We start from the raw sequence: 27,239 nt of genomic DNA on the forward strand, positions 1-27,239 counted from the left end.
TTATCTGACTTTGCAATGCCCCCCCCCCTCTAAAGTCAAAGAGCTATTGCGGCCCAGGAATCCTGGCCACTTATGTGGCTCTGGGGCAGCACGATGTGGGTCCATCTTTGCCCTGGGCCCAAACAGAGGATGGAGCTCCCTGCCGAGGATACTCTGGCAGGCGTGGAACTGGGGGCTGCGTCTAAGGCCAGGCGTTTCTCTGAGCTAAGGCGGTGGCCTAGTGTTTCACAGAACTTCATGCTCCCCCTCCTGCTCCTACGACGTTGCTACTTACACTACTTCTGGTCACATCTCAGTGTCACACTCATTTCTAAGTTATTTGATTTCCATTTGAAAAACTAGACAACAATGTGTTATTGAACAAGAACACACTGATAGTAATTTTATGTCCACCCATGTTTTACAGTATTTTGATTTTCGATCCTAATAAACACAGTAAGAGATAATAAATGCTTCACTCGTTTAGTTTACACATTTAAAGAAATGCATAATATGAGGGAAAACAAAATGTGATCTGTAGTTTACCCATATTGTGGAATTTTGTTTATGGTGTCACAGAGGCTTTGGTTCTCACAAACGTAGTTAACGCTTACCCAAAAACCTGTTTTTCATCTTCTTACCAAAATCTTGTGCCTACTGCTATGTCAGTTTAGACACGAGGGACTGATTTAGAGTTTGGCAGACAGGTACTGCATCACAAATCGTGATGGTCGTAATGCACCTGCAATAAGGTGGACTGGATAGCTGTTATGCTTGTGACCAAGTATCCGGCCACCCAACCAACTCAGGCCATTGATCTAAAGCATAAGGTAAGGATTTGGTGACATCCAGGTGACATTGGGCTTGGTGTGCCATAGTTATTAGTTGTCTAATTTTTCTTTAATCATGTACTTACTCAAATCATGGGAATGGATGCCTGATCATCAGAAACCGTTGACAGTGTAGGAAATAGAACAATTTCAGGGCTCAAGGAAAACAGTAGCAGAGGAAAGGCTTCCCTAATTAAGAATCAGCACTGCAACTGCGTGGGAAAATGCATCAGGTGTAGCTCATGTGACAGGCACATATTTTTGAAATGCCATATTTGTTGAATAAGTTCAGGTAGAATGCTCATGCTAGAGCCATAAAAGAATCATAATGCATTGGAGTTTGCCACAGTTTTGGTACTCAACTACATGTAGCAAGTATTAAAAGTCAAGTAACTTTTGCTGTCTAGGAGACTACTAAAGTGTGGCAAGCTGTCTTCAAATTACAATACTAGTAGTAGATTCCTCTATGCAACAGCAGTAGTAGATTCTGTAGGAGATTCATCTACTCAACAGCAGCAGTAGATTCCTTCATACACAAACCACATTCCAAGCTATTGTTCTGCAGAACTAAAACAAGGCATGGGAATGACCAATGCAACATTTGTTTTCTGGTTCATGTGAGATAGCCTTTGGAAAAACTGGTGGATGGCAATGATGGGTCACTATCAACTTCAGAGGAAAAAGTCTTAAAATCTCTTACCAAAGCAAGTGCATGCATCCAAGAAAGTCTGCATTTTAAATCCAGATCGCCAGAAGATAGACTTCAAATGGTTGTTAGGCTAGCACGAATAGGACAGGGGAAAGGTATGCAAAGATATACCACTTTATAACTTGACTGTTCAATGAAAAAATATATGCTTTTGGCAACCTCAGTGAAGACAAAAAATTTTACTTTCGGTACTGTGGAACAGAGTTTGAACCTGAGCCTCATACTGGGAAAATATACTCAGGCAAAAAAAGGGCGCTTTTTTATGTGTTTCGTTGATCTGATCTAGGCGTTTGACTGTGTCAATCACCAGAAGCGGTAGCGCATCTTAGAGAACATGGGGGTGGAAACACAACTAATTATTTTTTTAAAACAGTCTTACCTAGATGCTCGGGCCAGGGTCCGCTATGGTAGAACTGGTGAACTTAGTTGCACCGTCCCTGTCAGGAAGGTAGGAGTGTGTCTTAGCTTCTCTCCTCTTTACCTCTACATAAATAGTCTGGGCGACACTTTATCGAGGGAATGCCAAGATCTACCTAGCCTAGTCAAAGGGACAATTGGTGCACTATTATACGCCGACGATGCAGTCTTGTTGGCCCGCACTGCGATCAGCTTGCAGAAAATCGTGTTGAGCTTTGCATCCTTTATGTCAAGCCTAGACCTTATTGTTAATATTACCAAAACCTTCATCATGAAATGTAGCAAGCCCAGCGTCAAGTGTTGTGACATTTTTATAAACAACAAAAAACTTGAATTTGCTAACGACTTCTCATACTTCGACAGAAGGGGTTCATGGGCAAAAGCCATCAATTGGAGAAAATTGCTTTTTACCAAAACCACAGGTGCTTTGATCAACTTTGCCAAGAAGTTAGAAAAGTGTCCTATTGACGACCTGTTGATAATTTACAAAGCTAAATGTACTTCAGTTGCTCTGTATGGAGCTGGTATTTGGGGTTATGCAAATGTAGAGTCTCTCCAGGAAGTTAAGAATAGGTTTCCAAGATATCTTCTAGCTGTCCCAAACAGCACAGCCATATACTTTGTCCCGCCGAACTGGGACTTTCACACCTGTCCGACATAATTCAAATTCAGCCGATTTTATTATGGCACAAGGTTTGGACAGGCGTTACCACTGGTCTCAACCGGGACGTTATAAAAGATTGTCTGAACTTGCAACGGGTACAATGTATTCCTTGGTTCGCATATGTTAAAACTTTTATGCATGACTTATATTGACCGAGTACTTTGTTAACCCCGATAGCCTGTCTCTTATTATGAGGAAGGAATTAAAGGTACTATGTATCAATCACTTGGAGACGATTAGATTGTCCTCTAATATTATGAAAACATCAGTCAGAGCTAATCAAATGCTTTTGACTCAAACGGGGATACAACCATATCTATTATCCACCACAAGAAATTATGACAGTTTTTTTGACGGGCCTAGGCAATTTCCACAACTTGGTTACATTCCCTCAGATGAATGATTGGTCACGCTCTCTTTGCCCATGCCCCTGGGATAAAATATCTGCACAGTCAACAATCCAGATTATAATATTCTGCAAGTTTTATATTTTAATCAGGAAAAGATGGATTCTGCCTTATCTGAAAATGCAAGGACTGAGACAATGTCGACGTGCTTTCATTAAGCTACAATTCCTAGATGATGACATTTTTACCGACCACATTGTAGAATATCTGAAATGGGTGGTCAGAACTAGGAAAACTATGCAAGTTCCTTCCTTCGATTAAATGATTATGGTTTTCATCTATGTCATGGCTGTGCACTGAAATTAGCTTACAGTTCTTCTCTTCGTAATTTTTAACAGATGCTATTTTTAATACATACTTGTCAAATTTCAATTACATGAATTGATATACTCGCGCTATTGTGATGTATTGTGCTTTTATGATTTGACATTTTAAATTGAAAAAAGCGTATCTTTACTTGACTAAAAAAATGTAAGTCTTGCTTTGAAAATATGCAAGAAAGTCCTTTCCTCGCTAATTTCCAGATTAGGACATAATCTACTGATATCCATCCACATACATCTATAATACAAAATGTAATTCCTCAACCTTCCTGGTATCACTGGCTACAGGTCACTCCTGAGGTTAAGACATACAGAGTCTACATACCTTTGACATAAGAACCACAGAATGAAAGCTCCTCCCACTTTAAAGCAGGCTCCAGGCTCATAATCAGCCTAGTAAATACAATGGCAGTTTCTTCTCTGCAAAAGTATGTCCACCCATTCACTTATCAATACTCACACCAATACAACTCTCATGCATTCACAGTGCACCATACTACAAGGCCACTTCTGCTGATGGTGGTTGTTGTGGTGGGAGTGCTGTACAGCAGGATCAACTAGGACTGATTATTTACACAATGACATACAGGCAACTGGTGAAATTAACATTGGGACCACTGAAAAACATATGCCACATAAAGCTAAGAAATCTATAAGGCTGCAGGGATTACATTTTACAAAAACATCAATTCTTATTTCAAACGTATAATTGAGCGAACATCTATCAAAAAGCAGGATGATGGTAATTGCGCTTCACAGACCTGTGTGAGATCGAAAATGTTTGTTGAACTCTCCAGAAGAAATAAACGTTTTTGCACAAACACCACAACTGAATGGCTTCTCGCCTATAAAAAGGGATAGAGGCAATGAGACAGAGGAACTTTTGTTAGGTCAGCAGTACAGTTGTAAATCCCAATGTATTCTGCTTACTTTTCAAAGCACAGTTTGTTTTAGCACACAGCATGCCAGTTTGTTTGACAGTCAGATCTCGTTTTTCTCATTAAAGCTTATTTTAGAAAAACCAAACCAGTTTTAGACTTTGAAGTATTTCCAAAGCAAACCTTTATCTTTTGTATGAGTAAATACGTCTTTAGAAGCATCTACCTGGCATGGGCTTCCAAGTGTTCTTAGACAAACTAACCTAAGCCTTGCAGCGACTAATTCAGTCGCAGCAACAGAGATGTGCTTTAAGCAACTTTTATAATGTTGTTAGACACATTTAGGTGCAGCTACTGACACTGATATTTCTTTGTCTTTTTTCAAACGTTGAAGGAATACAAACAAATCCATAAAAAGCTTAAAAGAAGGCAATTATTTACATATGTTGTTGGGAAGAAATCACTAAGTTTTAAGCGGAATCTCCCGGGTGAAATAGAATACTGGCAGGGCTAATACCCTCATGAAAGATGTTTGCAAGGATGCGGCTATGGAAATTAAACCAACAGGTGCTGGATACAGGCTTCCTCCGACTCAACCAGGTCTGGTTTCAGAAGGGTATATATCCACAGAGCACGGGGTAAAAGCACAAACTACAATGGCTAGCATGAGCCTTCTTCATGGGAGTAGGGCCATGGCATTGTCCTTTCCTGACTACTAAAAACTAACACCTATAGGTGACATTGAGAATTAATCAACCACGCAAAAGGCGATGTGTTTTCAACAAATGTAACTACTGGCGATTAGTCGGGGTACCATTCCAACCCACCATTCTTTTGCCCACCATGCCATCTCAGATTAGACTTAGCGGTATGCAAGTAAATGTTGGTCCCGCTAAAAAAAATAATGGTAGAACCGGAACGGTACCTCTCTGAACTGGAACACAAGCAACCGAAGACTGGTCTTGGGTTGCTTGTGTTCCGGTTCAGAGAGAAGCAGGACCAAGTCGGATTTGCATTCAGCTGGGTCTAATATGAGGCTCATAATTGACAGAAAAGATGGGTTGGAATGCTACCCCAGCGATTACTAGGGGTAACGATTAGACTATTTGCAAACATTCCTCACATTACTTTTTGTGTGTTTCCTGAGAATTGATACCTATAACTAATGAAATCTACAAAGAAGTTCTGATGGTGCACCTCTAATGTATGCGTGATTTAAATCACAACCTCCTGCCTGCTCATCTCTTACCTCCGAAATAAAGTACTTCTCCCAATCTCAAAATTTGATAGGTCAATGACATTGCTAGATAGCACTCTTGTGGGCCTAAGAAGTACACCAACTCTTATTTTTGAACACACTAGCTACAAGAACACTGACAGTAATGGTACCCAGTGGGTGTATTACAACAAAGTGGATAAGGAGAACGAGTGGTACTTCAACTGATTCAAGATCCAATATAGTCTGAATTATATGTCGTTGGACATTTTAGTGACAGACTGAGATGGGGACAGATTTGGAAACTGAAAAAAACAAAGTAAAGATTAGTGGACTGGGCCTATGCCGGTTCAGTCTAAGCATGCGGGTCCCTTCGCTCTCCTGTGCCTCACGTGTATGATTACTCTCCTGCTGTCATTCAGTTGACAAACTGGCAACAACAGCTCTCCCAAAAATGTTTTATCTTCTTCCATTCCACCTCCTGAAATGTTACAAATATAACCTAATTTCACATCACTATGGCTCCTTTTTAGGTCTCGCCTGGACATCGCATCCGAAGGATGCGTCCAGGCTGGAGACTTATAGCTGTCTGACACGGGGGAATGAGGGACACGAAACTGTCACGAGCTTATCCTTGGCTGGATTGAGCTGCGTGCACGAGCTTTCTGCCTTCAGCCTTCAGTTTCTTTTACAATGTTTCTTTTTTTCTTTGTGTGAGCTTGCCTTAACCGACAATGTTTCTTTCTTGGTGTGATCGTTGTTTCACTTTCGTTTCCCGTGTTAGACCGTTTTGTTTCTCGTCTCAGACTAGAGTGTGTTTGTTCTGAACACGAAATATGGGGCACAAGGCATACATTCACTTGACACGCAGCAATCAAGCCAGGCTCCTGAAACAGAAGCAAGCTCCACATGCACAAGTAGCGCATTAAAGCACTTTAGCACCATGTGAACCTGCCATCCCGGGGTGGCTTGTTGTACATGCAGATCTTGGAGGATTATTTATTTTAAAGTCCTTAAACTGTAAGTTGATTCCACCTGTCATTCATCGGATGCGAGACTTGCTACACACTCACAGAGCACATTTTAAATACAGCCGTCCGACTGCGTGCAATATTGTAAATACAGCCGTCCGACTGCGTGCAATCAAACAGCACAGAGCACATTTTAAATACAGGGTCACTTTTCAACACGAAATAAATAGAATATCATGTGTCTTTAACGCATGCCTGCCTGCCTCAGGGATCACGCCAGCAACTCCCCGGGCGGCGGCGCCACACCTCCAACTCCCGGCGCAGCCCAGGCAGCAAAGCAACAGAGGCTGTCCCGGTGTGTGCATGAATGGCGGTGGCAGTCTTCAGGGCGTCGGGGCAGCTCCTAGACCAAGCCTGCCTCAGCTCGAGCCGCCCGTCTCAGGGTTCCTGCCTCAGGGGAAGGTCCGATCCGGGAAGGTGCTGTGTCGACGGGAGTCGCAGCACACGCGCCCCAGCGCCTGCTCGCACATCCGGCCATCGACACTCAAAACAGGGGGGGTGATCCTCCGCAATGTTCGACCACCCTAACCCACACACCAGGCGATCACTCCGCTACCCCAGCCAGGGCCATCCTCACCGCTATTTCGCCATCAGCCGGGATCCTGTCTCCGCAATCTCTCGGCGGGGCAGGGCGCCCCCGGGTGCGCAGCCCTCACGCCGCGAGTCCGCTCTCCAGCGCAGGCAGGATTGTAGGGACACCCAGGTCTGACCGGCGACTTCCGGTCTCGGCTTCCGGCACCAGTGATGATCTCGTGCTTGCCCTCTGCCTCCCGCTACTATCTCTGCTGCCACTGCTGATACCGTGATCCTCAGAGCCCCAGGGATTTTCTGCGATGCCTCTTGCAGTACGCGGTTAGTGGGTGAGCTCCGTACCTCAGGTTCCTTGGTAGCAGCTCGCGGCCGCCTCTCGCCTCTCACCGCATGCATGCACACGCATTTACACTTACACGCAGGCACCCAGACAGGCAACCCCCCACAGTCACACACACACACACACGCATACACACTGACTCCAAGACACAGACACACACACACACACGCACGCTCGCACACATGCACAGCCCGTCGCCGCACGCGCGCGCGCGCACACACACACACGCCCCCCCTCAACAAGGCGAAGCCCAACTCACCGGCTTCCTCGGCTCTCACCGGCAGCAGGACTCTTCCTTCCTTCTTCGGCACCGGGGCGCAGGGTAGGCTCCTGCCTGCTCCGGTGCTCAAAACAATCGCGGGCTTCCTCGGCTCTCACCGGCAGCAGGACTCTTCCTTCCTTCTTCGGCACCGGGGCGCAGGGTAGGCTCCTGCCTGCTCCGGTGCTCAAAACAATCGCGGGCTTCCTCGGCTCTCACCGGCAGCAGGACTCTTCCTTCCTTCTTCGGCACCGGGGCGCAGGGTAGGCTCCTGCCTGCTCCGGTGCTCAAAACAATCGCGGCTCTTCCGTGGGAGGCGTGGTAGGCTCCCGCCCTCCTACTTCCTGTTTCCGGTTGTCCCGCCCGGCCTGCCTGACTTCCTGGTCGCAGGCCGGCGGCGGACTGCAGCACGCGCCATGCTTGTTCCAAGGAGAGGCCGGCGGCTTGAGCAGGGGGATGGGCAGTTTGGTGTTTGCGTGGTATAGGGAGGTGAGAGCCCAGCAGGAGGACGACAACTTGGAGTTTGTTCTCATTTCATTATATTTAGTTAGTGTTCTGTGTATTTGTCAGCCTTTTTAAGACTTTCCAGTGCGGACTTCCAGCGCTGTTACGATTCATTGGATGATGAACTTGAACGTTCTCCGCCTTAGTTCCTGAAAACGCCAGGGGCACGTTTTACTTTTCCTTTCACCTTGTTGAAGGTATTAGTTACAGAACGCATCCATCCATTCAGCAGGCAGGATGGTCTTTAGGGGAACCTCCAGCGCCCTTTATATAGAACAAAACTAGAAATTCCCGTTGGTGGATTTGGCTCATCTTTCGTCCCTCTTTTATCAGTGCCCGTCTCACTCGCCTTCTCTTTTCTAGCGCCAGCCAGACAGCAGATGTCCGCCTGCTCGAGGTTTTTTTTTGTTGCTGATTGTATCGCACGCTAATCTTTGAAAAGAAGTATGGTGACTCCTTGCAGCAGACAAATGCAGAGTGCAGAGTGACAGTGAGTGCAGAGTGACAGTGAGTGCAGAGTGACAGTGAGTGCAGAGTGACAGTAAGTGCAGAGTGCGTGCAGAGTGAGTGCAGAGTGCGTGCAGAGTGACAGTGAGTGCAGAGTGAGTGCAGAGTGAGTGCAGAGTGACAGTGAGTGCGGAGTGACAGTGAGTGCAGAGTGAGTGCAGAGTGAGTGCAGAGTGACAGTGAGTGCGGAGTGACAGTGAGTGCGGAGTGACAGTGAGTGCGGAGTGACAGTGAGTGTGGAGTGACAGTGAGTGCGGAGTGAGTGCAGAGTGAGTGCAGAGTGACAGTGAGTGCGGAGTGACAGTGAGTGCGGAGTGACAGTAAGTGCGGAGTGACAGTGAGTGCGGAGTGACAGTGAGTGCGGAGTGACAGTGAGTGCGGAGTGACAGTGAGTGCAGAGTGAGTGCAGAGTGAGTGCAGAGTGACAGTGAGTGCGGAGTGACAGTGAGTGCGGAGTGACAGTGAGTGCGGAGTGACAGTGAGTGCGGAGTGACAGTGAGTGCGGAGTGACAGTGAGTGCGGAGTGACAGTGAGTGCGGAGTGACAGTGAGTGCAGAGTGACAGTGAGTGCAGAGTGACAGTGAGTGCAGAGTGACAGTGAGTGCAGAGTGACAGTGAGTGCAGAGTGACAGTGAGTGCAGAGTGACAGTGAGTGCGGAGTGACAGTGAGTGCAGAGTGACAGTGAGTGCAGAGTGAGTGCAGAGTGCAGGGTGAGTGCAGAGTGACAGTGAGTGCAGAGTGACAGTGAGTGCAGAGTGACAGTGAGTGCAGAGTGACAGTGAGTGCAGAGTGACAGTGAGTGCGGAGTGACAGTGAGTGCGGAGTGACAGTGAGTGCGGAGTGACAGTGAGTGCGGAGTGACAGTGAGTGCGGAGTGACAGTGAGTGCAGAGTGACAGTGAGTGCAGAGTGACAGTGAGTGCAGAGTGACAGTGAGTGCAGAGTGACAGTGAGTGCAGAGTGACAGTGAGTGCAGAGTGACAGTGAGTGCAGAGTGACAGTGAGTGCAGAGTGACAGTGAGTGCAGAGTGACAGTGAGTGCAGAGTGCGTGCAGAAACAGTGAGTGCAGAGTGAGTGCAGAGTGACAGTGAGTGCAGAGTGACAGTGAGTGCAGAGTGACAGTGAGTGCAGAGTGCGTGCAGAAACAGTGAGTGCAGAGTGCGTGCAGAGTGACAGTGAGTGCAGAGTGCGTGCAGAGTGACAGTGCGTGCAGGGTGAGTGCAGAGTGCAGGGTGAGTGCAGAGTGCAGAGTGACAGTGAGTGCAGAGTGACAGTGAGTGCGGAGTGACAGTGAGTGCGGAGTGACAGTGAGTGCGGAGTGACAGTGAGTGCAGAGTGACAGTGAGTGCGGAGTGACAGTGAGTGCGGAGTGACAGTGAGTGCGGAGTGACAGTGAGTGCAGAGTGACAGTGAGTGCAGAGTGACAGTGAGTGCAGAGTGACAGTGAGTGCAGAGTGACAGTGAGTGCGGAGTGACAGTGAGTGCAGAGTGACAGTGAGTGCAGAGTGAGTGCAGAGTGCAGGGTGAGTGCAGAGTGACAGTGAGTGCAGAGTGACAGTGAGTGCAGAGTGACAGTGAGTGCAGAGTGACAGTGAGTGCAGAGTGACAGTGAGTGCAGAGTGACAGTGAGTGCAGAGTGCGTGCAGAAACAGTGAGTGCAGAGTGCGTGCAGAGTGACAGTGAGTGCAGAGTGCGTGCAGAGTGACAGTGCGTGCAGGGTGAGTGCAGAGTGCAGGGTGAGTGCAGAGTGCAGAGTGACAGTGAGTGCAGAGTGACAGTGAGTGCGGAGTGACAGTGAGTGCGGAGTGACAGTGAGTGCGGAGTGACAGTGAGTGCGGAGTGACAGTGAGTGCGGAGTGACAGTGAGTGCAGAGTGACAGTGAGTGCAGAGTGACAGTGAGTGCAGAGTGACATTGAGTGCAGAGTGACAGTGAGTGCAGAGTGACAGTGAGTGCAGAGTGCGTGCAGAAACAGTGAGTGCAGAGTGCGTGCAGAGTGACAGTGAGTGCAGAGTGCGTGCAGAGTGACAGTGCGTGCAGGGTGAGTGCAGAGTGCAGAGTGACAGTGAGTGCAGAGTGACAGTGAGTGCGGAGTGACAGTGAGTGCGGAGTGACAGTGAGTGCGGAGTGACAGTGAGTGCGGAGTGACAGTGAGTGCGGAGTGACAGTGAGTGCGGAGTGACAGTGAGTGCAGAGTGACAGTGAGTGCAGAGTGACAGTGAGTGCAGAGTGACAGTGAGTGCAGAGTGACAGTGAGTGCGGAGTGACAGTGAGTGCAGAGTGACAGTGAGTGCAGAGTGAGTGCAGAGTGCAGGGTGAGTGCAGAGTGACAGTGAGTGCAGAGTGACAGTGAGTGCAGAGTGACAGTGAGTGCAGAGTGACAGTGAGTGCAGAGTGACAGTGAGTGCAGAGTGACAGTGAGTGCAGAGTGACAGTGAGTGCGGAGTGACAGTGAGTGCGGAGTGACAGTGAGTGCGGAGTGACAGTGAGTGCGGAGTGACAGTGAGTGCAGAGTGACAGTGAGTGCAGAGTGACAGTGAGTGCAGAGTGCGTGCAGAAACAGTGAGTGCAGAGTGCGTGCAGAGTGACAGTGAGTGCAGAGTGCGTGCAGAGTGACAGTGCGTGCAGGGTGAGTGCAGAGTGCAGGGTGAGTGCAGAGTGACAGTGAGTGCAGAGTGACAGTGAGTGCGGAGTGACAGTGAGTGCGGAGTGACAGTGAGTGCGGAGTGACAGTGAGTGCGGAGTGACAGTGAGTGCAGAGTGACAGTGAGTGCAGAGTGACAGTGAGTGCAGAGTGACAGTGAGTGCAGAGTGACAGTGAGTGCAGAGTGACAGTGAGTGCAGAGTGACAGTGAGTGCAGAGTGACAGTGAGTGCAGAGTGTGTGCAGAGTGACAGTGAGTGCACAGTGCGTGCAGAGTGACAGTGCGTGCAGAGTGACAGTGAGTGCAGAGTGTGTGCAGAGTGACAGTGAGTGCAGAGTGTGTGCAGAGTGACAGTGAGTGCAGAGTGCGTGCAGAGTGACAGTGCGTGCAGAGTGACAGTGAGTGCAGAGTGACAGTGAGTGCAGAGTGAGTGCAGAGTGACAGTGAGTGCAGAGTGACAGTGAGTGCAGAGTGACAGTGCGTGCAGAGTGCGTGCAGAGTGACAGTGAGTGCAGAGTGACAGTGAGTGCAGAGTGCGTGCAGAGTGACAGTGAGTGCAGAGTGCGTGCAGAGTGACAGTGCGTGCAGAGTGACAGTGCGTGCAGAGTGACAGTGAGTGCAGAGTGACAGTGAGTGCAGAGTGACAGTGAGTGCAGAGTGACAGTGAGTGCAGAGTGCGTGCAGAGTGATAGTGAGTGCAGAGTGACAGTGAGTGCAGAGTGACAGTGAGTGCAGAGTGCAGAGTGACAGTGAGTGCAGAGTGACAGTGAGTGCGGAGTGACAGTGAGTGCGGAGTGACAGTGAGTGCGGAGTGACAGTGAGTGCGGAGTGACAGTGAGTGCGGAGTGACAGTGAGTGCAGAGTGACAGTGAGTGCAGAGTGACAGTGAGTGCAGAGTGACAGTGAGTGCAGAGTGACAGTGAGTGCAGAGTGACAGTGAGTGCGGAGTGACAGTGAGTGCAGAGTGACAGTGAGTGCAGAGTGAGTGCAGAGTGCAGGGTGAGTGCAGAGTGACAGTGAGTGCAGAGTGACAGTGAGTGCAGAGTGACAGTGAGTGCAGAGTGACAGTGAGTGCAGAGTGACAGTGAGTGCAGAGTGACAGTGAGTGCGGAGTGACAGTGAGTGCGGAGTGACAGTGAGTGCGGAGTGACAGTGAGTGCGGAGTGACAGTGAGTGCGGAGTGACAGTGAGTGCAGAGTGACAGTGAGTGCAGAGTGACAGTGAGTGCAGAGTGCGTGCAGAAACAGTGAGTGCAGAGTGCGTGCAGAGTGACAGTGAGTGCAGAGTGCGTGCAGAGTGACAGTGCGTGCAGGGTGAGTGCAGAGTGCAGGGTGAGTGCAGAGTGCAGAGTGACAGTGAGTGCAGAGTGACAGTGAGTGCGGAGTGACAGTGAGTGCGGAGTGACAGTGAGTGCGGAGTGACAGTGAGTGCGGAGTGACAGTGAGTGCGGAGTGACAGTGAGTGCGGAGTGACAGTGAGTGCAGAGTGACAGTGAGTGCAGAGTGACAGTGAGTGCGGAGTGACAGTGAGTGCAGAGTGACAGTGAGTGCAGAGTGACATTGAGTGCAGAGTGACAGTGAGTGCAGAGTGACAGTGAGTGCAGAGTGCGTGCAGAAACAGTGAGTGCAGAGTGCGTGCAGAGTGACAGTGAGTGCAGAGTGCGTGCAGAGTGACAGTGCGTGCAGGGTGAGTGCAGAGTGCAGAGTGCAGGGTGAGTGCAGAGTGCAGAGTGACAGTGAGTGCAGAGTGACAGTGAGTGCGGAGTGACAGTGAGTGCGGAGTGACAGTGAGTGCGGAGTGACAGTGAGTGCGGAGTGACAGTGAGTGCGGAGTGACAGTGAGTGCAGAGTGACAGTGAGTGCAGAGTGACAGTGAGTGCAGAGTGACAGTGAGTGCAGAGTGACAGTGAGTGCAGAGTGACAGTGAGTGCAGAGTGACAGTGAGTGCAGAGTGACAGTGAGTGCGGAGTGACAGTGAGTGCAGAGTGAGTGCAGAGTGCAGGGTGAGTGCAGAGTGACAGTGAGTGCAGAGTGACAGTGAGTGCAGAGTGACAGTGAGTGCAGAGTGACAGTGAGTGCAGAGTGACAGTGAGTGCAGAGTGACAGTGAGTGCAGAGTGACAGTGAGTGCAGAGTGACAGTGAGTGCGGAGTGACAGTGAGTGCGGAGTGACAGTGAGTGCAGAGTGACAGTGAGTGCAGAGTGACAGTGAGTGCAGAGTGACAGTGAGTGCAGAGTGACAGTGAGTGCAGAGTGACAGTGAGTGCAGAGTGACAGTGAGTGCAGAGTGCGTGCAGAAACAGTGAGTGCAGAGTGCGTGCAGAGTGACAGTGAGTGCAGAGTGCGTGCAGAGTGACAGTGCGTGCAGGGTGAGTGCAGAGTGCAGGGTGAGTGCAGAGTGCAGAGTGACAGTGAGTGCAGAGTGACAGTGAGTGCGGAGTGACAGTGAGTGCGGAGTGACAGTGAGTGCAGAGTGACAGTGAGTGCAGAGTGACAGTGAGTGCAGAGTGACAGTGAGTGCAGAGTGACAGTGAGTGCAGAGTGTGTGCAGAGTGACAGTGAGTGCACAGTGCGTGCAGAGTGACAGTGCGTGCAGAGTGACAGTGAGTGCAGAGTGTGTGCAGAGTGACAGTGAGTGCAGAGTGTGTGCAGAGTGACAGTGAGTGCAGAGTGCGTGCAGAGTGACAGTGCGTGCAGAGTGACAGTGAGTGCAGAGTGACAGTGAGTGCAGAGTGAGTGCAGAGTGACAGTGAGTGCAGAGTGACAGTGAGTGCAGAGTGACAGTGCGTGCAGAGTGCGTGCAGAGTGACAGTGAGTGCAGAGTGACAGTGAGTGCAGAGTGCGTGCAGAGTGACAGTGAGTGCAGAGTGCGTGCAGAGTGACAGTGCGTGCAGAGTGACAGTGCGTGCAGAGTGACAGTGAGTGCAGAGTGACAGTGAGTGCAGAGTGACAGTGAGTGCAGAGTGACAGTGAGTGCAGAGTGCGTGCAGAGTGCAGAGTGCGTGCAGAGTGATAGTGAGTGCAGAGTGACAGTGAGTGCAGAGTGAGTGCAGAGTGACAGTGAGTGCAGAGTGACAGTGAGTGCAGAGTGACAGTGAGTGCAGAGTGAGTGCAGAGTGACAGTGAGTGCAGAGTGACAGTGAGTGCAGAGTGACAGTGAGTGCAGAGTGACAGTGAGTGCAGAGTGACAGTGAGTGCAGAGTGACAGTGAGTGCAGAGTGACAGTGAGTGCAGAGTGTGTGCAGTGACAGTGAGTGCAGAGTGCGTGCAGAGTGACAGTGAGTGCAGAGTGCGTGCAGAGTGACAGTGAGTGCAGAGTGACAGTGAGTACAGTCACTCAGCACCACCACATTATCACTCAGAACCACCACAGCACCACTCAGAACCACCACAGCACCACTCAGCACCACCACAGCATCACTCAGCATCACTCAGCACCACCACAGCACCACCACAGCACCACCATAGCACCACTCAGCACCACCACAGCATCACTCAGCACCACCACAGCACAAATATGTTCTCTCAATGTTTCGAGCTTTATTACAAATGTCACAAAAAGATGTTAATATTTCACTTCTGTTCTTGGATTTCGTTACAATAAAATACACTGAACATAATCTTCACAAAAGTTATTTACAAAAGTTTAAGCTATTGCCATTATAAATTACAATCACTTTTATTAAGTATTAAAAAAAATTAAAAGCCATTGTTATTTGTAATATCAATACATCTAAGTCACGTAAATACAAATGTTGCATTACAAATGCTATAGGTGTCACATTTGCGAAAGTTATAACTATTGGCATTGTAAATGACAAAGCTATTAATTTAGCTATTTTCAAAACCAACACATAAATGAACATTTGGTGAATTACCATTAACATATTTGACTTTTTTACTAAGATATTATTGTACTCTTTTATGCAAACAAAATTTAGATACTGCATAAATAAGTTTAATAAAACATATTTTATATGTAGCTTTTTATGTAAAAAAAAACTATAGCACAAAGCAAAAAACAATTGCCATTTACAATGCTAATAGCTCAAACTTAAATAATGCGAGACCTATTGCATTGCAAATGCTTGTTGTAAATGTTGCCACTCTCAAATGGAATTTCAAAGCAGCTAAAGTGCAATTATCACTCTTTAGTCCTCACATTCTTGGAACTTTGTCTCATTTGCACAAACTGGTTCACACAACTTGTCTTTAATGCACTGTTTTACGATCAAGGTATGAACAGTTACAAGTTAAAAAATGTAACTGAACAAAAACTTAGGGCTATGGGCAAGAAAGCGGATTTGTCCGACAGTTGGCAAAGGTGGGTATATTCAATACACTCATTTCATCTTTGTATGCATATATGTCTCTTTGTATTCCTAAACCACAAACCTTGTTGGTGGGCAATATAGCGCAGTACAGGGGGCAAGCATAACACTGCAAAGCAAGGGGGCAAGTAAAGCAATGGGAAAATATTGTACAAGATGCTGGGGACGTAGGCTGGGAAAGTTTTCTTCTTCCTGACAAGTTTAGTCTCTAATCTGGCAATATCAAAGCTCCTCGTCAGGTGTTGGCTTGTAACCTGCCTGCCAATATGGTAACCGACCAATGCCTGCTACCAGAAACAGTTTCACGCGGATTTACTTGGGTCTGGTCAAAATGCACAAGTTGATGGAAGCTTGGGATGACGGACTATGAAACTTTTGTGACTCCCATGACAGAGTCTAGAAGAAAACGTTTTACTCTGTACTTATTTTAAGACTTTTTTCCACATCGAATTTGTGAAGCAAATGGCAGTTATAATATAAGTGGAATTTGCATATATGTGGCAAAACAATCACAAGTACAATATGTACATTTTGGACGTATTTTAATCAGGTTTCTGTAACGAATTACAAAGTTTAGGAATATATATGTAATTAACAAATTATCCCAATGCAGAGCGGTATATATGCGTTTGAATGTTGCTGTTTATGTGCTTTTTCAACTAAAAATAAACTATTAATTGAAATAAAATTATCTAAATTGCAATCTGGGTCCTAAAACACCAATGCAGGGAAAAACATGAATACTTCCTCACATCCAAATCACAAAATGGGTTTAGAAAAAAAGAAAAAGCGATTTAACAGTCGCCCACCACGAAATTCATTGATTTGCAGGGTTCGCACCGGCCAAATTACTTAATACATCTGGCTAATATTGAAGTCGCTATGACGTCCTGAGTTATAATAATACCAACGTGTATATGTTATCTATATTTGATCGGACAAGGTTCAAGACCGTAGTAAAAGATCTTTCAAGAAAAAGTTAAATATGACCCCTACGACGAGTCTTGACGAGCTCTCGGTCTGCCCCTGTAAGATTTGTACAGCAATTTTGCTGCTGCTGTTGCGACTGCTTGTAGACATGAAAGGAGGACCTTCCGAATCCCCTATACCTTTTGCCTACTGTTCCCCTGGATTGCAAACCCAAGGATATGGCCGTAGCTCTGCTGTCCTTGAATCTCTCCAACGCAGCATCAGCCTTTTTCCCGAAAAGGCCCAAACCATCAAAGGGTAAATCCATTAAGGCAGCCTGGACATCTGTTGAGAATTCGGAGGACTTCAACCAAGCCGCCCTTCTGGAGGTAACTGAAGATCCCATTACTCTCGCTACCGAATCAGCAGTGTCTAACCCACTCTGAATGACCTGCCGAGCAGCAGCCTGAGTGTCAACCAGAACCTGATTAAAGTTTTTTCTATCTTTCTCCGGAATCTTAGGAGCCAGCTGTTTGACAGAATCCATCAAAGCATGGATATAACGACCCAAGAGAAATGTAGCATTTGTCGACTTGAGAGCCATACTCGCCGATGAAAAGACTTTCTTTGCAGCTTGGTCCTGCTTTTTCGATTCTTTGTCCCCAGGCACCTGAGGAAAACCACCTGCAGATTTTTTAGAACAGACACCCTGTAAAACCAAGCTCTCTGGCAAAGGATGCGAGGATAATAAGTCTGGGTCACCAGGAGCCACACTATCTTCTTGCAACAGTTTTTGAAACAGCAGGAGCTGAAGGAGGCCTATTCCACACTTCTAAGATCGGCTACGTCAAAGCCTCATTGAATGGAAGCATGGGCTCCACAACAGAGGATGGCGAATGGAGGACTTCAGTCAAAATGTTCGACTTGTACTCTGCAGTAGGAAGAGTTAAATTCAATAGATCCGCCGCCTTCCTGATGACTGCATGGTATGGAGTCACATCCTTAGAAGGGGCATCAGAGACAGAGGCCAAATCCCAATCAGGAGAGAGTTCCAGTCCACTAGCCTCCCTTAAATCGTCAAAGAAATCCTCAGATTCTTGTAGCTCACCCTCTTCCATCTCAGCTTATCGGTACCTTTGCTCCTCCAGGAGTCGCTGGGCCTCACGCCTCGACCTCTCCTTCGGGAACTGCGTTGGCGGATCTGGAATCGACTCCGATGGAGCCGGAGCCAGCATCGAGCTCGGACCCGGAGGACCAGGCCCGCTGTTCTCGAGGTCGGACCGGAGCCGGCACCGGTGACAACGGAATCGGCATCGAAAGCTTCAGCGTTGATGGCTTCGGCGGCGCCGAGAAATGCCAAGGCTGTGTCGGAGCCGGGATAAATGGCAAGAACGGTGCTGAAGCATAAGACTGGGGGACTCCCAGGTTAAACGCCATCGGACCCATAGGACCAACCGGTGCTCAAGAGGGGTACAAGGCTTTTGAATAGACTCCATACATCGCGTTTAAAAACTGTGTAGGGTCTTGACCTGGGGCCGGAAAAGGAGGGTACGAACCCACAGGCTGCTCTCGAGGAACCAGAGCCATCTCGACCTCTACCTCGGGTTGATGCACCGGAGTCGTCGAACCCTCTGGCAATGGAGCCTCTTCTTCCTCTCGAGTTGGTGAACGAGACGGGACCGGAGAGGGATTTGACACAGGAATCGGTGGATGCTCCGGCGACTCCATAGGCGAAGCCTCACCTTCTAGATCCAGAACTTCTGGTGAAGGAGAAATCTCATCTTTACGATGTCTCCTCATCGGCGACTTCGGTTTCTTCCCAGAATGATGTCGTGATCCATGCTTCCTCTTCTTGTGCTTCTTTTTAGCCGATCTGGAAGCATGCCCCGATGACCTCGAGGGTGACCTCGACCGAGACCTCGAGCTCTCCCTGTCTTTTTTGCCTTTCATATTGGCAACCAGGAGCTTTGCCTCTCTCTAACGAAGGGCCTTGGGATTCATCTTCTAACAGGATGGACACCCCTGAACATCATGGTCCAAGCTCAGGCACCAAACGCAGTCTTCAAGCGGGTCCGTGATCGACATCATCTTACCGCATTTCCCACACGGCTTGTATCCGGTCTTCTTCAATGACATCTCGCCAGGAAAAAGCAATACAAGAAAGACGAAAACCAAGAAACAGTAACAAAGTTACTATCAAAGCCACAGAGGATCCATCGAAAACAGTTAGCGGCGACGTCGCGGAAAGAAGGGAACTGATGTCGCCACGCCGACGTGGGCCTATTATGGTGTCGGTGACGTCAGCGAAGCCGCGCGCAATGCCGTGCTTCTGTGACGTCGTCCACGTCGGCGCGAAGCTACAAAAAGAATTTCCGAATGTTGCTTACGCAGGGGGATATTCACAAGGTGAGGAATCCACTGGCAGATGTATCCATCAGAAGACAGGGAGAGGTTAGGTGTGAGGAACCAGAGAAGCAGAAAATTAATTCCAAGGTGTGCCTTTTTATTGTGGATGTGGAGTAATTATCTGATTAAAATTAAGAGATAAGCAGTCTTCAAATAGATTGCATCTAAGTGATGTTCAGCAGAGCTTTCTGGAATGAGGATAAAGCTGGTCCTGTGGGAAACAGCTTATCAGGCAAAACAGTGTGTTGCGTGACTAGAGGCTGCTTTGGACCCGTATACAGACATAGGTGACCACTCATGTGCACTAAATACTGTTGCTCAGCCCTCTTTACTAAGCACTTAATAATTAAGGCTTGTACGTACTGATTTCTCTAGGGTCCCCATCTGATATCTAGAGTCTAGTTCTCTTACTGCTTTCTACCAGTGTCATGCCAGATCTCTGGGGCATGTGTGACACAAAGGCAGTTAGGCAGTCCTTGTAACAAGTACGACTTCTGTTTCTGGAGACACAGGAACCAGGCACTACTGTGACTTCACTCAACAGAAAGGTACCTCCTATTTAGGCCTTCAATTTCCGAGGGCAACAAAGTTGAATGATCCAGGCTTACTCTTGGAGGATAGTGTGGAGTAGAAGACTAGGTCAGACACTACATGCATGTATAGAACACAATTGTAATAATGTCCAAGTAGGTATACTTTTGAGAAAAAAAAAATACTCATTATACACTATAACTTTAAAAAGTGATATGCATCTCGATCACTCACAAACATACACATTACCATGTGCGAATCTACTCTTCTCACAACTCTCAAATATTCACCTACACACATTTTCTCTCACACTCCTTTTCACTGGCACTTATCAAGTGCCTTCTTAGATTGCAGAGCTTGCTCACGAGGTGTTGCCCATACTTGCCATCTCCAGACTGAAGCCTGATCTCTGGTAACAGTATCTGGCGTACACACACCCAGTACCAGCACTGGGAAGGCACAGTTTCTGTCACCAGGCGAAGCATGCAACAATATCTCTGCCTAGGCCTGCACACGCTTCCTGCATCACAAGAGCTTACTGACTGCTGGTCATGAGCGCAGTGCATCAAAGGCATAATCTTCAGTAAGTGTGGCTGAAAATCCTTAGAAAGACACAGAAGCATGAGGAAAGCTGCAATAGCATTGGGACCCAGCCACAACGCGTACAAACTCACCAGTCAAACACACTGCAGTTCATGAAGAGAATTCACAATCTTTAAGAGGTAGCTCACACAATGAAAAAAGATCTTGGTACTCCAAAATATCAAGAAATTTGAGAGTGTGTTTGTGGTGTGTGGCACCTACTGAAGTAAATGAAGGGCCATTTCCCCTTGAACCCAGATGGAACCTAGGATCTAGTTTCAAATCGATGTGGAGTACAAACCAGCTAAATACCGGCATCAATAATTATTCCCACCCATCCTCAATGGAAGCAAGAGACAAGGGTCAGACATAGAATGTTGGCGCAAGCTGGATGGCAGAAAAGCATCAGTGTTAAAGTGACCAAGATAACCTTACTCTCGTTCCTCAATTACTGCAACCATCCCTATGATCACTCCTTATCAGCCTTCAGTTCAGAAGCCTCTCACACTTTTGCCTCCATTATATGTGTAGAATATGCAGAGGCCTGGCCCTCTACCTAGTAGTGTAAAGTTCTCACCATTCCCAAATACACTCTTAAACCCTTCCCGCCACATGCCACTTCATTCCATATTTCACACGGGGCAACAACCAGGCTTCTCCTTCGCTTAAACGCCATAATTAACTAACTGCTGCATCCATGAACAATTATTGCCATAGAGAATATAGCGGCAGCGCAAAGATATGACAGGAAAGGGTGAGAGGAGTGTGCCATGAAGAGAAGGGATGCAACCTGAGAGAGAAATAGCCTATATCCAAACCCAACCACTTAGAATTTGATGCCACAAAAGGCTCGCAACCCTGAGAAAAGGCTGACTGTAGCATTATGACTCCCAGTAGCAAAACCATGAACCTAGAGCAAGTAGAAATGGGATGGCCTCTGTATTGCCAAGGACTGGCCCAAAACAGAAGTAGGAGTGACCAGTTGGCTGAGAGAAGAAACCATTACAAATGTTCTGTTTGATGGTGGATGGAGGATGGAGGATGGAGAACGTTCTGTTGAAGACGGGGGTTATTCTTGCAGGGAGTATCAGGGAGGGGTAGAAGATAACACAGAGCATGGGCCACCACTTCAAATGCCATAGTCTCAGTGGAGTACAAAGACAATGAGTAACATTATCACCAAACCTATGGTGGAAAAATCTAACTTTTCTCGTGGAAGTGGATGAATGCTAAGGTGGGGTGGATATAGGAAATTTGAGGCCTGATGGCAATAGGAATAAAGATACAGTAAAGATATTACAGAGTGGGGAGAGAGCTCCGAAGGGATAGCCTTACTTGGCTGCGATCCCTGGAGGTGGAAAAGGCAGTGCTCTGCATACCTAACAACCATAGTAATTCCAATCCTCTCTCATTCTCAAGACATAATCAAAAAGTTTTCAAACACTGACACGATTCTAAGGTTAGTCATCTGAGGAAAAAGGAGCACTGAAATAATAAACCTGATGTGCTCCATGGAAATTGATATTTCTAAAGAAGGTACACTTTTGGCTGTTTTAGCAATACTGAACATCAGTGGAGATGGGGATGATGGCATATTACAATGCAATGAAGGGCTTTCGGATACGATGATTTCCAAGCAATTCTGAAATTTACCTTTGTTAAAACATGCTCTAACATTTGCACATATTTAGCATGAACGATTCTTACTTTCTTTTTTTAATTATTATTTGCACTTCTAAATACGTGATTAAACTGCATACATTCATACACAGAATCTTATCTTCAGGCATACTATGGAAGGAATTGACAAAGATTTGGTAAAGAATTATAAAGGTACACTAATAATGTAGTAAGCGGATGCATAAGCTTCACTTGCAAATGTATTTTAATTCACAGAGCGGTTTGCGCAATTATCCCATACCATAAGGCCCTGCTTACCACCTTACAGAAAGTACTGTACAGTAAGCCCCATGGATAAGGCAATACATTACTTTGGGTTTATGACAGGGTGAATTTACTGCCAGATTTCCGAGTTTTTTTAAGTGAGAATGGGGGATGATGTGCTGAATACAAACTGTCACACCCGATTTCGACATATTTCCCCTCTTTTCAACCTCTTTTCATTGGGTACATTTTGTTGGGTATAACCTGGCAAAATGTGCTTTCCCCCCCCAAAAATATTTTTCACTTCACTCACTTTTCTTCCAAACTTATGCCAGGTTCCTTTGGGATCAGGGTGGGTGTGCTTGGACAAGGGTACGCTGTGCATTTCAAACCGTAGGCCAACATCACAAAGTTACTACTTTGTGAGTGTGAACAATCCAAATCTGCACTGCTTGTTTTGACGATCCCTCGAACATGGCCACGCTTAATGCCCATTGATAATGGCTCGGCGTCTACTATATACATACTTTTGCAAATTAAGCACACATACCATGTATAGACAAAGACACACACTGTTTCTGTTTTCTTTTGTGAATCTTGCATATTTTATGCAAAAGTAAAGTAAAGTTTTTTTCTGGTATAAATTTACTTTACGACAATAAAAAATTGTTAAATCCATCCATCAATCTACATTTACAAGATGCCCTATTTGTTTGCTATTATGCATTAAAAAAATGTAAGAAAATACGTCTATTATTATATTTATGGGTTCCGGATATCAGATTTAGGTATACCATGCGAGTTAGAGTTTGATTATAAGCTGGACTTGGATTCTGTGAAAATTGGATCACGTATGCATACAAACATTGTGCAAAAGAATGCTGATCTACTTAATCAGAGAAACAATGCTAAACACTTAAACATGGTGGTATTGTTTCGGTCCTTACCTGTATGTTTTCTTTTATGCGTAATTAGAGAGCTCGAGACCGCAAATGCTTTCCCACATGTATCACATATGTAAGGCTTTTCCCCCGTGTGTCTTCGAACATGATATGTCAGGGTGCTAGCTTGAGCAAATCGCTGTCCACATCTATCACAAACGTATGGTTTCTCACCACTGTGTTTTCTAGCGAGAGAATAGGAATGTTAGTCAAGTAAGGCAGAACAGTAGAACTTGGTGAACGGTCTTTCAACAGCTGTAAAATCGTTGACATGTTCTGGTTCAGAAATTGGAATTTTAAAATGCAAAGATCTTTCGAAGTAATACAATAGCTACTTGTGGTAGGTATTTGAAAATCATTTTCACGCAAGCCATGCCAACAAACAATTCATTTTGCCATCTAATCAGTCTAAAGTCTATATATTTATTAAAGTGATAATACCCTGTGAACCACGCTTTTAAGCGATGGAATCACAATATCCATTATTTATGTTTATTTGTTAGTTGGTTAATAATACCATCATCTTCATCACAGACTATCAATTTGTTTTAAATACAGGAACCACATAGTGGCCACATTTCATTTCACAAGACACAAGGAAGGCCATACACAATGGGTGAATACCTGACAGATGGGTGGGCAGGTGTTTTGAAGAAGGGTGAGCAAGATTATCAAGGAAAAAGGAGGTCATTTTTCCTTGCTCGTTCATCATGTTCTCTTGCCTTCCCAAACAGATTGACAAAAGACCCATATTTTATAAAGCTAAAGATGATGCATCCACAGAGCAACTGCTGCAAAGATATGCAAACTGGCCCACTCAAGCCTGCATAAATGTCTATATAAGGATGACTTTGAAAGTAAACTAGTGCTACATTTGCCAGTGGGCAAGGAGGAATAAGTCTCTGAATACTGAGAACTGTTCTACTTTAAATTCTACCTACTGGACCAATCCACATGTGTCAAAATGGTAACTGCTTTCTATGACACCATTTAAGTACCACAACTCCTCAATGTATCTGCTGATCCTGCAAATAGTGCCTGAAAGGTACTTTCACCAGTATACAGACTATACTTAATTGTGTCCAAATCTAAACTCACCTGAATGTATTACATATTTGAACTCTCGCTTCTCCACAACAATAGGCGGCGAAAAAAGAGAACTCAAATTCAACACTGCAAACAGAATTTCTCCCTCACATTCCTAGTTAAAATAAAGCCACTGCACATGCATGGACAAAAGCCATTAATGCAAACATCACACCCAAAAAGTTAAATCCCTAGGCTTCTTACATGCGGAAACTCTCAACTTCAAACAAGCATGAGCAAAGCCAACAAGCCTTGCCTTTGGGGCCTAATGGTTTTGTCAATGGTTTTTAACAATGCTGTACAGCTTTCCCGAAGCCTGCAGAATGCCTAAAGAGTACACAAACAATCATGTGCAACGCAATAGGTCTCGCATTCCTGCAAGTTTGAGCTATTGGCATAGTAAATGACAATGCCTTTTATTTATGTTTTGGGTTTTAAAACATAAATAAAAGGCATTGTCATTTACAATACAAATAGGTAAAACTCTTGCAAATGCGAGACCTAGTGCATTGCAATAAAGGGCCTTCTCAACCGCTTGTTAGATTGTAAATATCATAAGAAGAGACCGGCCGGCGACGTCTTCAAAGTAGTGATAAATAGTGCAGTGAAGATGATGTGTAAGGGTTGTCAATTACAAAGACACAAAGGGGGTCATTAGGATGGCGGGCGGACTTTGCCCGCCCGCCATCCTCTTGGCAATCGGGACCGCCCGCCATATAGGCGGGGGTCCCGTGGGGAGTATTAGGATGTGCCCGCCACAGTGGCGGGCACATCCTGTATATTTAGCATTGTGGCGGGCAGTGCTCTCTGCACCGCCCGACACAATGCTAAAAAAACATTTCAGCATTTGCATAATCAAAGCGGCAGGCACCGCGCGGTGCCTACCGCTTTGATTATGCAAATGCAGGGGGGTTCCACAGGTACCCCCCTGTGTGCACCCCCGTACTCTCCTTCACTCTGGGGGCCCACACGGGGCCCCCATAGTGAAGACCGCATGCGATGCCGCCACGGAGAGGCATCTACCAAAGCCCATTGTAATATGGCTGGCGGTGTCTAATAGACACTGCCACCATATTAAACATTTTCCGCCCCGGCCGCAAGGCAACCGGGGCGGAAAAGTGGCGGGCGGGATCTTTTTTTCGCTGCGGTCCTCCCCGCCATTGTAATATGGTGGGGGGGAATTCAGGAAGGATCTCGGGCGGATTGCCCCTGCCAGGCTGGCGGTGGCTACCGCCAGCCTGGCGGGGGCAATCCGCCCGACATCCTAATGGCCCCAAAGTGTGAAGTGAGAGTTACATATGATCCGAGCTATAACCACTAACGAAGCGCTCCAACACCTTTCACTCTGTGAATACAGTGTAGCATTACACAGCATTCCACAGTCCCTGGGTGAAACACCACATCTTTTTCTGACGAGGTCGGTAAATGAAGATACTGCTCCATCGTGATTAGTGTTTGAACTCCAAATGATGCACCAAGTACATGGGACAAATGATGCACTGAAAGTGAAACTAAAAGAGTTTGGGGGTTGGAAAGTATTTTTTTGCTACTACTTAGTGCGTATGCGTGAGCGTGAGCATCTGTGTAATTTTCAGGCCTTGAAACTCTTTTGTAGCACAAGCAATATGTACAATATATGAACCACAATTTTTATTTATGTCCAAAATCATCATCGACAGACAAAAAACGCTTCACAGTATACTACAAGAGCATCATCTTTTGATGTGTATAAAATAAAAATATTAGCTAAAATCAAGTCTGAATAAACTTGTAGTTCGTTTGTTTCATGCAAAAACAAAACGGAGCCACAGTTTTCAATTATTACTTTGGCATTTGTTCTTACCTGGCATGGATTTTTAGATTACTTGATGTGGCAAACTGCAAATGGCATGCATCACACTTGTATGGCTTTTCCTCACCGTGGTGCATACGACTATGGAAAACAAGCTGGCATTTTTGGGCAAAGCCTTTATCACACAAGTCGCACTGGTATGGTTTCTCACCTATGAAACATAGAAGAGCACATAACTATGTACTTTGGCTGAAATAACTATACAAAGTGTAGCAAACATGCTTGCCCAAAAGGCATCCTACCCCTTTTTACTTCAGACATTAATTATTTACTGGAGCTCTAGCAAAAATCACAATCAGAAAAACATATTTTCAAAGTTATAATTACATATAGTGTTTACCAGTATGCAAATGTGAGGATTGTTTTTTTTAACAAAATTTGGTATTTGTAGGATGTTATGGGCAAGATCATAAACATTACAGTTTCTTAGATTCCCGTGTTTCTCCAGGTTTCCCTGTAGTTAGCACCTTATCCTGCCACCTTATCATAAGCCTTGGAAGAAGCGGATTAATCATCACTTGGAGACAGCATTAGTAACTTGTGACCCTTAAAAATATTGTGATCTTGTGCCCCATTATGGTTCTTTAATTGGGTAGTCTTCATTGAGTATTCTGTGCACAGTGAAGCTGCTCCAATGTGACCATGGTGTTAACCTAGGGCAGAGGTTAGGTTGCCCATTAAGAGTCCCTCGATCAGGTTATGCAGGAGTTTAACTACAGAACATAAGACAACTTTAGGCTTTCTCTTACCTTAAGCCTGTCAAAACGGAGTTTCCTACAATTTCATTTGAATAAAAAGACTGCTATATCTAGATATAACCATATTCCTAAAATTTGTAGAAGCACCAAACTACCTAATTCAACTTCAGAAAGAGTGAGGGTCATTTAAACAACACCCAAGACAAGCCATTATATGTTTTGTTCTCTTGGTCTTAGTACATAAACTAAAGATGAGGAGAAAATATTTTAATGAGTGCATATTTTGTTTAATTTCTCTTCCAAGTCACTTCTGAAACAAAAGTGGACAGTGATGCGGGGCAAGAACACCTTGATTACCTGATCTAGGATTAAATGTATTACAGTTTGAACTTATCGGCTCTTTTTTGCAATGAACACAGACTATTTCTTACACTAGTAAAAGTACATAATTTCACTCGATATATGCAATGCCTGTAGGACGAATAAAACAATGTTCTAGTTTTTTTTAAAAACTCTGAAAAGATGTACTTTCTTACAGTTGAAAAATAATTTGGACGAGAAGTGTGGTCTAAAGATTAAGGGGCATATTTATGAGTTCTGGCGCATCTCTGCAAATCTTTGTGATAAGGAGTCCCCCTTAATTTCGTATTTGTTTGCTTAATTTCATGCGCCTTGACATAAACAGTTTGTTTGAGAGAATTTACATCTCAGGCGTTTTGTGGATTCCCTTTCAGTTGTATATCACCCCAAATTAGGAGTGAATAGTTTGAGAAGTGTATATA

At 46.0% G+C, this 27,239-nt stretch overlaps 1 protein-coding gene across 3 annotated transcripts in view; it reads right to left on the reverse strand.

Moving 5' to 3' along the window:
• Nucleotides 1-27,239, reverse strand: part of MYNN (myoneurin) — a 98,751-nt gene that overhangs the window by 32,797 nt on the left and 38,715 nt on the right. For all 3 annotated transcript variants that reach the window (XM_086944313.1, XM_086944315.1, XM_086944314.1), the window contains 3 exons: nucleotides 25,751-25,910; nucleotides 22,828-23,006; nucleotides 4,091-4,174 (listed from right to left, as the gene is read on the reverse strand). In XM_086944313.1, coding sequence (XP_086800439.1) covers nucleotides 4,091-4,174; nucleotides 22,828-23,006; nucleotides 25,751-25,910 — 423 coding nt within the window. The remainder of the gene's footprint in view (nucleotides 1-4,090; nucleotides 4,175-22,827; nucleotides 23,007-25,750; nucleotides 25,911-27,239) is intronic.

This window comes from Lissotriton vulgaris, chromosome 11, assembly GCF_964263255.1.
Source record: "Lissotriton vulgaris chromosome 11, aLisVul1.2, whole genome shotgun sequence".
Lineage (NCBI taxonomy): Eukaryota > Metazoa > Chordata > Amphibia > Caudata > Salamandridae > Lissotriton > Lissotriton vulgaris.